The 13,091-nt window shown below is 40.2% G+C and overlaps 2 protein-coding genes across 3 annotated transcripts in view; one reads left to right on the top strand and one right to left on the bottom strand.

Annotated features, from left to right (window-relative positions):
* Positions 1–913, bottom strand: part of TMC1 (transmembrane channel like 1) — a 378,985-nt gene extending 378,072 nt beyond the window's left edge. Inside the window, 1 exon segment of the mRNA XM_036856685.1 lies at positions 181–913. The gene's annotated coding sequence lies outside the window, so the exon portion shown is untranslated.
* Positions 907–12,094, top strand: ZFAND5 (zinc finger AN1-type containing 5). Of its 2 annotated transcripts, none has more exons than XM_036856686.1 (6): positions 907–1,460; positions 5,676–5,833; positions 6,260–6,371; positions 7,018–7,121; positions 9,637–9,762; positions 10,443–12,094. In XM_036856686.1, exons 2-6 carry the CDS (start codon positions 5,683–5,685, stop codon positions 10,589–10,591), a joined length of 642 nt encoding a protein of 213 aa, XP_036712581.1. In that variant the 5' UTR covers positions 907–1,460; positions 5,676–5,682; the 3' UTR covers positions 10,592–12,094. The 2 variants fall into 2 exon arrangements, with proteins under 2 accessions (XP_036712581.1, XP_036712582.1); XM_036856687.1 differs by lacking the exon at positions 907–1,460 and adding an exon at positions 3,511–3,611.
* The last annotated feature ends 997 nt before the right edge of the window (positions 12,095–13,091 follow it).

Genomic DNA, 13,091 nt, shown 5'->3' with positions numbered 1-13,091 from the left:
TTGAAAAGCTCCTCAGTGTTTTTAGTTAACTCACCCTTTCAAACTAGTCGGGGCCTGTGCCTCATTTTTGAATTGCCCCCTTTTGAACTTCCTCCTGCAACGTCTCCTTTTTGATCTCTCCCTCGGGTCTAGCTTGTTTGTCCCTTAACTTCATCTTGGGTAGAACATTTGGTGCTTTACCAGTTCACGAGGCTCTGCTGGAAGAGTCGATTTCCAGGGATTTTACAGGCTGGCCAAAACAGTTTGTTCAGAACGGTGTCGCCGGGGCCGAAGACTGGCGGCAAGTCGGCGGAACACTTCCTGACTCTGCACAACCACCCGTGACCTTGCGCGAGCGAGCGGGCGGGCGGGCGAGTGAGCGGGCGAGCGCCGCCCGCCCCGCTCCTTCCCGGGAGCATCAGAGCAATGCTCAGGCTGGACTTTAGAACCGAAGGGGAGTGTGAGGGAACCGGACGGGGGAAACTTCATAAACAGGCGAGAAGACCCAGAAGCTAAACAGCAGTTCATTTTCTCTTCTCGAGCCGAATCCTTCTAACACGTTCTTGTTGGGTGGGGAGTAAGGAGGAAAGGGAAATGTCTGCCAAAGGCTTTAGACAAAGCGTGAGAACTCAAATGGCGAAAAGTCGGCTTGACTGAGAAAATCGGAAGGAGAGAGGCTGAGGGCGGACAATCGGGTTAAAAATAGAAACGCAACCTCCACAGGACTACTTCTTTCCAACTCCACCCTGGGGCCGGCAGCCGAGCTAGTGACTCCGCTCCGCGCAAAGGCAGCGCGCTCAGGCTCGGCCCCGCCTCCCCGGCCGGGTGACTGGAGGCGGAGGCGCGGCGTCGAGCACGTGACGTCAACGCGCTCCCCGCCGCCGCCGTCGGGGTTTTCGCTGACGCACAGATCCCGCCCCCCCTCCCCTTTCCCTCACTGCCTGAGCGCCGGGTGGAGAGGACGCGTCAGTCGCCTGGAGCGCAGGCCTACGTGCATCTCCGTTTGGGATTCGTCGTTCCCTGGAGCCGCACACCTTCTCCGGCAGTAGCAAAGAGACAGAGAGCGCCATCCGCGGGCCCTTGTGGCGCCCAGGCCTAGCTGCGCGCGCCCCCCTCGCCCTCGGAGTCGGCCAAACCCGCCGCCGGTGGAGGCGTGAGGCGACGACGGGCCGGCGCCGCGAGCAGCGTTAGCCGCCGCGGCCTTCGGCCCTCCCTCCGCCTCCTTCTCCGCCCCCCCTCGCTTCCCTCCTCCCACTTCCCGAGCTCCGGCGTGTCCCGGCCACGCTCGGTGCTGCTGCGGGAACAAAGGAAGACCCCGCGGCGGCGGCGCCACCTCAGCCTGCGGCTCTGACCCGCTCCCGGCCCGCGGCGGCGGCGTCGGCGGCGGAGAATTCAGGGCTTCCGGCTCCCCCCTCCCTGAGGGCTCGGCCCGGTCCCACCGCGCCGGCGTCGCGCGCCAGCCCGGTTCCTGCCGCCGAAGGGTGAGTAGTACGGGGCTTGGGGAGGGCGCCCGGCTGCTCGTGCCCGGCCAGGGGTGGGAGTGAGGGATTCGGGCGCCGCGGGCCTCCGATGAAGGCCGAGCGGCCCGCGTATGGCGGTGTCTGGGGGAGGAGAGCCCGCCCGCCAGCTCAGGAAGCACAAAGACGGAGGCGGCATTCTGCCGTCGAGGCCGGAGGCCTGGTTCCCTGTGCCCCGGGCTCACTCGCATGCTCACGGTCGGGGAAACAATGCCCGGCGTGCGGTCTCCGGGGGTTCGAGCTCTGGGCCTGCCTCGAGTCGGTCGCGGCCGCCTTCCGCGGTGGCGCCCGGCGTGGGCGGCCAAACCCGGAAAGACAAAGAGGCGGTCGCGGCGGCCGCGCCCCCAGCCCCTTGCCCATCGCACTCCCTATCTCCGCCTCTTCGGAGGGGCCGTTCAGGGTCGGGGGTCGGCGCGGGACCGGCAGTGTTAGGGGCCGGCTTGGCCTGCGGAGCTGCTGTTCTGCATGACTCAGTGGTTTTTGGAAAAGGCCTTGCAGTGCTTTCCTGAACGAGGCCTTTGCTTGAAAGGGCATGGCGGTAGGGATGGGGGACCAGTGGGACCCGAACTTGTTTTAAAATCCGCTGGAGTCTGTGGTGAGAGGGGTCTTCTCTGTCGTGTTTTAGTTTTACCGATGTCGCTGCGTTTCTCGCCCGAGATGCCTTTCATGAAGGAAATGCAGCACCTTCCCCTTTGTTTCGTGCATTTAGGCTGAGGAACGTGAAATTCTTTGCTCGCTTTCCACGCACACCGTGGAGCTGTGTTTTGGGAAAAGGTCCGGGTTGTCTTTATTGACTGAATGCCTTCTAATAATCTAGTCTAAGGACACATTAGGGTAAAGTAGTATATAGGTCATAGAGCGACTGTTCTTCAGCTTGGCCATTCAGGTAATTTACAGACTTTTAAAAAAAATCAATGAATTTTATTTTACTCCTTATTTGTAAAAGTAGGGTTTCAGAACTGAATTGGTGAAAATACTGCAATTTCATTTTTCAAGGTTTTTTTCTAAAAATGTTCCCCTCAAAAAGATGTTTAATTCTTCCCTATTTTCTATCTCTCAGGCCCGGGATTAAGCCTGAAAAGGAGCCTTTAAAATCACACTGATCTCCATTTAGCGAGAGGGAACTGAGATCTGGAGAGTAAGGGCTTGCCCAAGGTCACTGGCTTAGAGGTAGATGAGAAACTAGAACTCTGGTCTCAACTCCAGGTGGGCAGGCATTCTTAAATGTCTTTTAACATTTTGTGCACCTGAGAGAAGTAAATTCCATAGGCATAAAAGCCTTTTTTATTCGTATTTGAGGCTGGAGAATTTTTCAGTTACATGCTCCTAACTTTTTGGTTTTGGTTTTGATTTTCCTATGAATTATAGGAAGCCACAAACTGTAAAAAATACACATTTCAGCTATAGAAACTATAAAAATAAACATTCTAGCTATATCTGATAGAGCTGACATGAATGCTCAAGTTTGTAGCAACTTTAAAGGTAGTAAATAATGTATTGTATTTTTCTAAAATACAAGTGGGGAAACACAGTGCCTAATGGCACTTATCCCCACACCCACCTCAAAAAAAATTGCCACTAATCATGAGGATTCTTCCTGCCTTGATGCTCTTCGCTGTGCTTGGTTTTTATAAACACCCCTGACCATTTGGCTTCCTGAGTGATTAATGATGCTTGCATTTTCTAGATTTAATGTGAGATCATTCCTTGTGTTAGAAAAAAACTGTAGCAATCTTAATGGCATCTTTTTGTTTTGTTTTCTTGTTATATTAGATATGTGAGCGCTGCATCCTTAATTCTTGGGGTTGTGTAGGAGTTGGCAGGCTCTGAGATAAAAATAGAAGCTGATTTCAGAGGCTTCTGTTGACTAGGCTTTATGTGAGAGCCTCCATCCCGCTCACCCTGTCACATTGCAGCCTTGTGACAGGCTGAAGCGCCCGCCCATGTGATCTAAGCTTCTGAGAAATATTAAGGCAAGCTGTGCTCTTGTGATGGCATTTAAAAGCTGGCTTTCTAGGGGGGAAAAAATCTACAAGATGAGATGCCATGTAGAAGACTGATGTCCCGGTGTCTCTTGTGTTTCACAGTTTGGAGGCTATTTATCGTGACTTGAAGGTAGATGTGTTTTCTGAAGAAAGGTGGAATACTTTGCATGTGAAATCATTGGGTGAAATCCCCACCCCCATTTATATAAACAAAAGATTTTAAGAATCAGATTAATATTAACGTGGGTTGACTTTTAGGCCAATTTACTTTTAAAGCCACTGTCAGATGACACTAGAAGTTAGTATAGCAAGTGAGCTAGTGTAATTCTTAAGCTGGCTTCAAGGAATGACCCTGCTTTTTGCGTAGGGCAAAGATTTACATACTTTGCATGGTAGGCATGCAAATAAATGCACTGTTATTTGAAGCATTTTTTGCACATGTTATACTCAAAATTTTAAAAACCCAGCTGAAAGTGTTTATTAATAAACTTCCTAAGTGATGTTGAAATGTTTACACTACCCTGATCCAAAATGAGTCAGCTAAATTCCACTTACTATTTAAAGAGATAGTGTCAACTAAATTAGTACTATTATCTGAAGTAAGTTGCAAGTATTGGTCACTTTCCATACAAGTTTGATTGGCTTGAGGTATTTTCAAGCTTGAAATATGATGGCTTTTTGCTAACAAAAGGAAAGATTACTGTCATTTAAATTGTTGGAATAATTGTCAGGATTCGGGCCAGGTCAAGTTTGGTTAGTCCTCTTCCCCCCTTTTTATAATTTTGGTAAAAAGTGTTAATACTTGTTAAAACATTGTTTTTAATAACTCACTAAAGAGTGTATCCTAGTATGTGGTGGTTGGACAAAGCAGGATGAAATTGAAGGAAGTAACAAGCTCTAGCTGAAAGTACTTTCCTGCACTTACTTGAAAAGTTCATAACTTATAAGTCACCTTCATAGTCAACATTAAGGTACAGTTAAAGGACAATGACCAGAATTATTGCACATAATCTCCCCTTGATAAAATGCTCTGAAATACGCTTTTGGTACATTCATACATACTTTAAGGTGACATGGAAACCTTCCAGGTTTTAAAAAAATTTTTCTTAAATATTTATATTCTGTTAACTCAGGAAATTTTACTAAATTTAGCAAAACATTACTGTGTGCTAATTTTAAGAAGGCTTCTGGAAAAGCAAGGGTATGCTTGCTATATAAAGCTCTTTCTGGTAACCTAGCATTAAATATTAACCATTACTAAAGGTTGTGTATATTGCTTTATTTTGCCATATTGAAATTGAGCTTGGAAAGGTTTCATTATTTTCTGTCATGAGGCAGACAAGCGCTTGTTAAAAGTTTTAATAGAGCCGTTGGCTGAGAAATCTGTGGCTGATAATTTGTACATTATAGGTTTCTAGGCATTGACTTTAAAGTATACTCAGACCCAGATTTCTCATGTCAAATGTAGAACAAAAGGAATTTCCTAAGCAGCTTTTCCCTAAATTCTTAAAGAACTTCACTTTTTGGTGCCAAGGTAACAGGAAAAGCTAGGTGATCTACCAGCTCTCTTTTCAGTCTTCTGTAAAGGTGTTGCAGCATTTAAAAAGTACAGATGCTCTGCCCCATAGCAGAACTGAATTACTACAGGGCCCACGTATGTTCAGATGTTAGTTTTAAGAAAATTCTAGAGCTACATCCAATATACAGGTAGTTTAAAGAACCACTAGTAGATATGAAGAGTCAGTAGTTAATTGTGATTATTTGAAATGATCTGCCTGTAGTGTAGGAGAGCAGAAAGTGATTTAAAGATACCAGTTGCCAAAATTGATTTAAACATAATTCTGGTATTGGGAAGGGTGACCTTTTCACGAATTACAGAAACAGTGACAGGTAAAATAATACATTTTAATGTTTAATGATAGAATTTTTTTGTCCTAAAATGTGAAGTCATAATAGTTCATTGTTTATCAAGCTAAAACAGTTCCATTCATGTCCCTTGTTTTATAAAGGCAACAAAATATTCATAATTTAGCCTACTCTATTTTAAAGATTAACACAATTTGGGGCTTTGTTAGAAACAGACTCAGTGTTTAGAAATGACAAAGGTACAATGATGACTATCATACTAATTTAGTGATTTTTTTTTTTTTACTACATGTTATTATCTAAAATTTTGGTTTTGTTTTGTTTACAGCAGAAAAATGGCTCAGGAGACTAACCAGACCCCAGGGCCCATGCTGTGTAGTACAGGATGTGGCTTTTATGGGAATCCTAGGACAAATGGAATGTGTTCTGTTTGCTACAAAGAACATCTTCAGAGGCAGCAGAATAGTGGCAGAATGAGCCCAATGGGTAAGTTGGTTCCAAGAAATAACCCATTTGAAGACCTGGTGGACAGAAAATATAGAACCAAGAGTTGGGGCCTAAGACTGAGAATCAATCCTGAAAGTCCAAGGAGAGAAGACTCGAGAAAAGCTTGAAATTTAAAGCAATAATAGCCCAAGTACTTGGAATGACTACATGAGGAATGAGTGACTGTCTACAAGCATCTTCTAGCTCTTTCATTTTCGTTTTTGAGTACATGTACTCACTGGATATGACTTTTTAATATATTTTTTTTGTTGTTTGGATATCACTTAAGTGTAAGATTCTGCAGCACAGTGAAAGTACTTAAGTCACTAACCTAATTAAATGCAAGTATTTGTTACTTATTAATAGTTTTGGTAATGAGTGTTTGTAGTGTTGCTTTGTTTCTTACCAATCCTTTTTTCTAAATAGGGACAGCTAGTGGTTCCAACAGTCCTACCTCAGATTCTGCATCTGTACAAAGAACAGACGCTAGTTTAAACAACTGTGAAGGTGCTGCTGGCAGCACATCTGAAAAATCAAGGTAAGATTAAACATTTCTGGGTTTTTATAATAATACAGGGAGGAAATAAAGATAAATGATATAATTATGAATGTTAATAAATAATGATGTATTACATCATACGTATTACATTATAATAAGGATGTTAATACATTAGATGCCCTTGGCTTTACATGTGTTGCACAATTGGTGATTATTCCAGTGTCTTCTAATATATGATCTTGTAGGTCATTGAGTAAAGATGTGTATTAACAACGCACTCCTGAACAACCTCAAGGATACTGTGTTGATAATGCTGTGCTTTTATTTCCTTGTAACTGAGGTGTAAGAATTGTAGAGAATGAGGCTCTGCAGACTATATTGTAATGCCACATAAGGCATTTTGGCAAAGCTACCCCTTTTGCCCTTAAACAAATTACAGGCACAGCTAAGAATTTCTAGTTGGCTATAATAGAACATCATAACCTATATAAATATGCAGGCTTGAATTGATGAGCCATTCATCAAATTGCTTTCCTTATTCTCAACCATTTGTACTGGGCATCTTGTTTAGATTATTTAGCTCCATTTGATCACATTGGAAATAATATATGTTGAACTGACAACTTATTATCTTTCCAAGAAGTACCCTTAACATCTTTAAAAATGTTTGCTTGAACTCAAATAGAAATGTGCCTGTGGCTGCCTTGCCTGTAACTCAGCAAATGACAGAAATGAGCATTTCAAGAGAGGACAAAATAACTACCCCGAAAACAGAGGTGTCAGAGCCAGGTATGCTTTTTGTTTAATACTAGTTCAGTTCTGGATTTGGTAGTACAAGAAAGGGTTGGTGGAGGGATTCTTTCCTTCCCATTGAAGGACCAAAGAGGAGAGAGAACTATAAAATATAGGCCAAGCAAACCACTATCTTTAAAGTACCTTGAAGTGTAAAATAGTCACTCTTTAATCTCTTCTTCTCTGCCCATCCCCCCTTGCCCCTGCACCCACAAATCAGCAAAGTTTATAATATGAAGACTGAAAATGTCAGAATTTAATGAACTTAAAAGGTAGTTTACCAATATATTTTAAAAGTATCTAAATCATTAAAGAAGGTATTGTTCACAAACGGAAGAAATTATACGGACTAAATTCCAAAGCTGTGGAGAAAAATTTAATAATCAAAAGCATTAACTATTCAGTCTTGATATTGTCAATACTGTAGAAAATACTCAAGCAAAAGAACATATTATACACTAAAAGAAGCTTGAAGAAGTGTGGGATCCCTATGGGAGTTCAAAAATTCAGTGTGGAAAGGCATTTTGGTTTTCATTAGATAGTGACTGAGTCTATGCTGAACTTACATAGCACAACCAGAAGTGCTTTAATGTTGCCAGAAGATTGACTTGTTTGATTTACCTGTGCTAGACCCTGGAACAATGATCTGTATACTCCATGGTGCACATAGTTCGTTTGATCAATTCATGATTTCCTGGTATAGTGTTGACAACACAATATAAAACTTTATTGTGAGAAAATAGTGTCAGTGGACATGTAATCTGCTTTGGAGGCTTGCTTTTGTACATAGCCGAGCTTATGTGAACCATATCACTCTTAATTGATACAGTTAAGATGAAAATTCTTAAGTTGGGCAGGTGAATCCATATTTGGTTATTTTTAAGTAAGTTCCATCCTTATGAAAAACTGACCAAATTAGTATTTGTGAGGCTTTTGTTCTGTTCCATTTGTTATTGTTTTTTTAAAACACAAAATGACACTGACCTTGGAACAGTACTCTTTTGGATTAGTTCTGTAGCTATTCTGTGCATTTATTATTTCTTAGTAGCCTTTCTGTAGTTCGCTGCTCTGCCTTTTCTGTATCATTTTTCTCTTCTTGACTGACCCCCGCCCCTCTTCCCTGTATGTTTTAGGAACCACTGTCCAATTTTCAGGTGTGGCCAAGGAAATACGGCAGTCACCTCCCCAGAACTATTCCACAGATTGTTCTTTACTGTTATACCATCAGGAAAAATTACATTAACGTTGCCATAGTAGATTATTAGGAATAAGTAGTAGCTAGAATATTACTGTTGGTCTAATATTAGACTGTTAATCTCACTGGATATATTACTAATGCAAATGAGTTATAAATTTGGAGGTAATTTTACAGTACTTATTAAACCAATTGGTTTGGATTTATGCTGATATCATTAGTGTTGGCCTATTGTTAGGCAATAATTTTAGTATTGTATACATTAATTTGCTATTGGGGTTTGGATTAATATTAAAACTCAGCTTACAGTGCTTCTGGTGTCGCTGAGTTTTATAAAAGTAGAACTAAATTTTGCTATTTTGTTTTCAATAACCTGGTGGTAATGTGAACTTTAAAACAGTAATCTGCAATTTTATCTTTATATTGACAAATTCCATTGGTGTCATGAGTGAACTTAAAACTTAGATCTTTTAGGTGAAGAAACAGGGACTTTTAAAAGTAGGTTATATCTCTTACTGTCCAAATTTCATACCCGTTTTAGATAAGTATCACAAAGTAAATTAAAGATGTGCTCTAAAAATTCTTGTTTTGCCTCTGGAATCCTTAATAGTCTAAAATCAAAGCTTCACAAGTACTTACGCTGTCCTAAAGACAACGTTGCTGATCTTACAAGTTTTTTGTTTTTTTTTTTTTAATCCTGCAAGTTTTCTATATAAGACAATATAAAGCACTTATTAAAATGGCACAATAATTATTGTGAAATTTTGGAATCTAAAGTTAATTAGGGGATTAATGACTTGGGTTTTACTTGTCAAAATTTACTGGGTTTATTTACACAATTTTTCTTTTTTCTATCAGTATAAAAGCAGAATGACTTTATAGCTAATTACCTCAGAAGTTGGCAACCTTATTTCCTGAGTAGTAATGAATTTGAACTGCCCTAATTTAGAAGTTTGCATTTAGGCAATTGGAATATGGAAAAACTGAGCAGACCACATCTCTCAGGTCTTTAAAATTTAGAATTAGGATTTTGTTTCCCAGGACTAGAGTGAGTTTAAAGGAATTTGAGTGGAGTGATAATTTAATAAAATTTACAGGAGCAAGTGGTATTATGTTAATTGGCAAGACGTTCTCAGATTTGAAAGAAGTTCTGATATTAAAGTAGAAGATTGTATTTAAAGTACATGTTTTCAAGAAAGCCTTCTTAGACATTTTCAGGAAGAATCTTACTGTTTCTCTTGTTTTGTTTTGGTCTGGTCTTAGATAATTATCAGCCAAACAATTGACAGACTTCTAATTTTTACCCTTGTTTTTCAGTTGTCACTCAGCCCAGTCCATCAGTTTCTCAGCCCAGTACTTCTCAAAGTGAAGAAAAAGCCCCTGAGTTGCCCAAACCAAAGAAGAACAGATGTTTCATGTGCAGAAAGAAAGTTGGCCTTACAGGTATTCAGGGAGCTCCTAGTTACTCCCTAAGGGACTGGTCAGTCTTACACATAAAACAAAATGCCCGACTTTCAAGAATAGAAAGTTTCCAGAGTAGACTGGAAAGAGGACAGTGAAGAGAAGTTGAGTTTGATTTCCATTGGTTTGTCTAATCATATGAAACCCTTTCCTAACTTCAGGCCTTCTGAATTACTTTCCTTTATCGGATTGATAAAAATTAATCCCTTTTGATTCTTTCCTTTGTTCTCCTGGGGAAAAGATAGCTGAATTAAACAGTAAGCACCTACTTTGAACCAGGCACAAAATGTTCTAGATACTTTTTAATTGTTTCCTTTAAATCTCAGAACTGTATGTGGTTGTCTTTTCCTAGCGTTCACTTGAGGAAACATTACCCAGTTAACATACGGTAGGACTAGAATTTAAATTCAAATCAGCCTGACTCCAGAGCCTGTGTAATTTCTACCCTGTTTGGTACCTACAGGAGTTTATGGAAGAATAGTTACTTGAATTTCTCACCATGTCAGCGGAGGTTAAGAGCACTTTCACAGTTTAAAGTGACAGACTCTTTAATGTTGCAAAGAGTCATGAAAATCTGCTTCCTTTTCTATATTGACTAATGCTTTTGTTTCTTTTACTTGCTACAATTTCCCAAGTGACTCTGCTTCCTCTTGTATGTACAGGGTTTGACTGCCGGTGTGGAAATTTGTTTTGTGGACTTCACCGTTACTCTGACAAGCACAACTGTCCATATGATTACAAAGCAGAAGCTGCAGCAAAAATCAGAAAAGAGAATCCAGTTGTTGTGGCTGAAAAAATCCAGAGAATATAAATTACTACTTGTGAAGAGACTGATAACTTTGTTCTTATTTTAATATATCGTAGGAAAACATTAAAGAGCAGATGCATGGCCATTTTCCTTTGATGTTCTCCAGAGTTTTACTTTACACTTGTCTGTCTTATAATTGATATTTTAGGATGTGTGGGTGTTTGTTACAGGCAGAATTGGATAGATACAGCCCTACAAAATGTATATGCCCTCCCCTGAATAAAATTGGATGAAAATCTGCACAGCAAGTTGAAAACACAGATAATAGGGACAAAATTTAGTTCCCTTGTGCCAAACAAAGTACGTGAAATATCTGCATGTTTGCAGCATATCTGCCTTTGAGAATGTAATCAAGGTATAATCTCTGGCTAGTGTTATGTGCCTGTATTTTTTTTTTTATTTTTTAAATGGTACACCAGAAAAGGACTGGCAGTCTACTTCTACCATAAACTTCACCCTGTTAATTTCCACATTTTCCTTGGAAGCGGGAAGAAAGCTATAAAGAAAGCTATCAGACCTTTCCGTGAAACCAGTGTTTTGATGCCATATGTAAGCCTGGCTAATTGGTCTTCTAAAAGCTGTCAAATAAGACATTCTTTGGAAGGTACACATCGTAACTGGTTATAAAGAGTAAAACAGATCAGCCAGCAGGGTCTTGAGCTATCTTTGAAGCTTATCGTGCTGGCCTGCACCAGAAGATGTCTGCATTACTCTCATTGCTAACAATATTGTGTAGCACAGAACTGCACTAAGATTAATTTGTCTACAAGAAGAAATTAAAACTCTACGTTTGGTTTTCACATACAACAGCTCTATTGAGTAACATGCATCTGAATTTTAATTTGCAAGGGTATCTGAATAATTTTTCATGTGCATATTTTGTTGAATTGTTTTGGTTCAAGAAAGAATGTTTAAAGCTCTTTTAAAGACTTCAGTTCTTAATGTAACTGTACCCTTCTGCATGGAAAATCATAACCAACATGGCTGCGGTAGACTTCTTAGTGGTATCCAGCACCACTTGCAGAGGGCTGCTTTATCATATTAATTGTACTTGGGTGTAGGACTCTAGTGTTCTTGGGTGTATTGCATGGGCTGCATTATCTACAGCATTGTACAATAACAACTAGAAGAGGCAGTATACTTCACTGATGCTTGTCTGGTAATATCACTTCTGTGTTATAATGGAAGGTTTTTTGTGATGTATGAAACTTGTGTTTTTTATATATAAATGAGTATAGTTAGGTTAGTGTTGTGGTAATGCCTGTTTTCATCTGTAAATAGTTAAGTATGTACACGAGGCACTACTTCTGATTTATTGCGGTGTTCAGTCTTAGTTTTTACTTTTAAAGCATTCAGTTTTGCTTTCAATTTTATGTACCTTAGTTCTGAGTTAGATCTGCAGATGTGTACAGATAGGTCATATTTATGTATTGCACATAATCATGCTATTCAGCATTGATGCTGTATTGTATTATGTAAATAATAAAAGCCATGTACAGAGGGAAACTTCCACTTGTTCATTGGGTTTTTAAGCCATAGTTAGAAATTCTAAAGGGGCATAATTAGAAAATGTTTCATATTGAACTTCTTAGTTGCATTTGTAGACTTCGCATGGCTATATTGTAAATTTTTTTCCATTGGCATCCCTGAACATGATATATTCAAGTGAGAACCATGAGATGAGTGTTGTAAAACATCTTAAGTGTGGTACATAATAGGCAATTTAATTTTGAAGAAATGAATAGGCACTTTTAGGGTTAAAACAGTCTTAGAACTTATGTCATAATTTTTCAATCCTATCTCCCTTTTCCTTTTTTTTTGCTTTATAAATGACACTTTAGGCATGACAGTGTGTTTACAACAGGCATAGTCTTGTTTGAAGTTTGGTTCTAATGTTGAGATGGACCCGTGGGCTTGGTCTTTGCAGGTGTCATGTGAGATAATAAAGAACAAGGGATAACAATGACATGCTGACTTCCAAAAAGCAGAACCATGACTTCTCAATGATGGGAGTTTGAAATGGAAATACCCAGATGATTCACTACCACCTGTCACAGTTCTTTGAGTGCTGCTACTTTTGCTTCAGGTGAGGGGAAATGTATACTATATGAAATATGATGAGGATAGTGTCTCCTGAAATATGAAGGATATTGAAGAATCAAAATTGAGTTGAAAATTATGGTATTTAGAAGGCAAACTTAATTTTTATTCAAAGTTTAAGACTTATTTTCCCTCAGTGCTACCTCTGTCAGACATTTGCTTGATAAATTTTTAAATCTTAAGGTTTTGAAATCCAAGAGGTACGTTGGGGATAAAGAAGACTTAACACGGTAAGATGATGGACCTTTCGACTTCATTCTATAATGGTCTGAAATAAATAGCATGAGATTGTGGTAATAAATGTTTCCATAATCGTTTCTTATGAGGAACACTAATTTAGAACATATTTGGAGTTAAGGATTGGATTTGTCTGGAACATTGGGGAGAAGAGATCAAAGTATGT

This window comes from Balaenoptera musculus, chromosome 6 (assembly GCF_009873245.2).
Source record: "Balaenoptera musculus isolate JJ_BM4_2016_0621 chromosome 6, mBalMus1.pri.v3, whole genome shotgun sequence".
Lineage (NCBI taxonomy): Eukaryota > Metazoa > Chordata > Mammalia > Artiodactyla > Balaenopteridae > Balaenoptera > Balaenoptera musculus.
Note: the sequence above shows the minus strand (reverse complement) of the source record. Positions and strands in the feature narration are given on the sequence as shown.

Excerpts from the sequence above, each read along its gene's own strand:
- ZFAND5 (XM_036856686.1), top strand. The coding sequence starts at position 5,683 with ATGGCTCAGGAGACTAACCAGACCCCAGGGCCCATGCTGTGTAGTACA. Across the intron at positions 6,372-7,017 it reads AGCACATCTGAAAAATCAAG|AAATGTGCCTGTGGCTGCCT; the intron begins GTAAGATTAAAC and ends GAACTCAAATAG. Across the intron at positions 7,122-9,636 it reads AACAGAGGTGTCAGAGCCAG|TTGTCACTCAGCCCAGTCCA; the intron begins GTATGCTTTTTG and ends CTTGTTTTTCAG.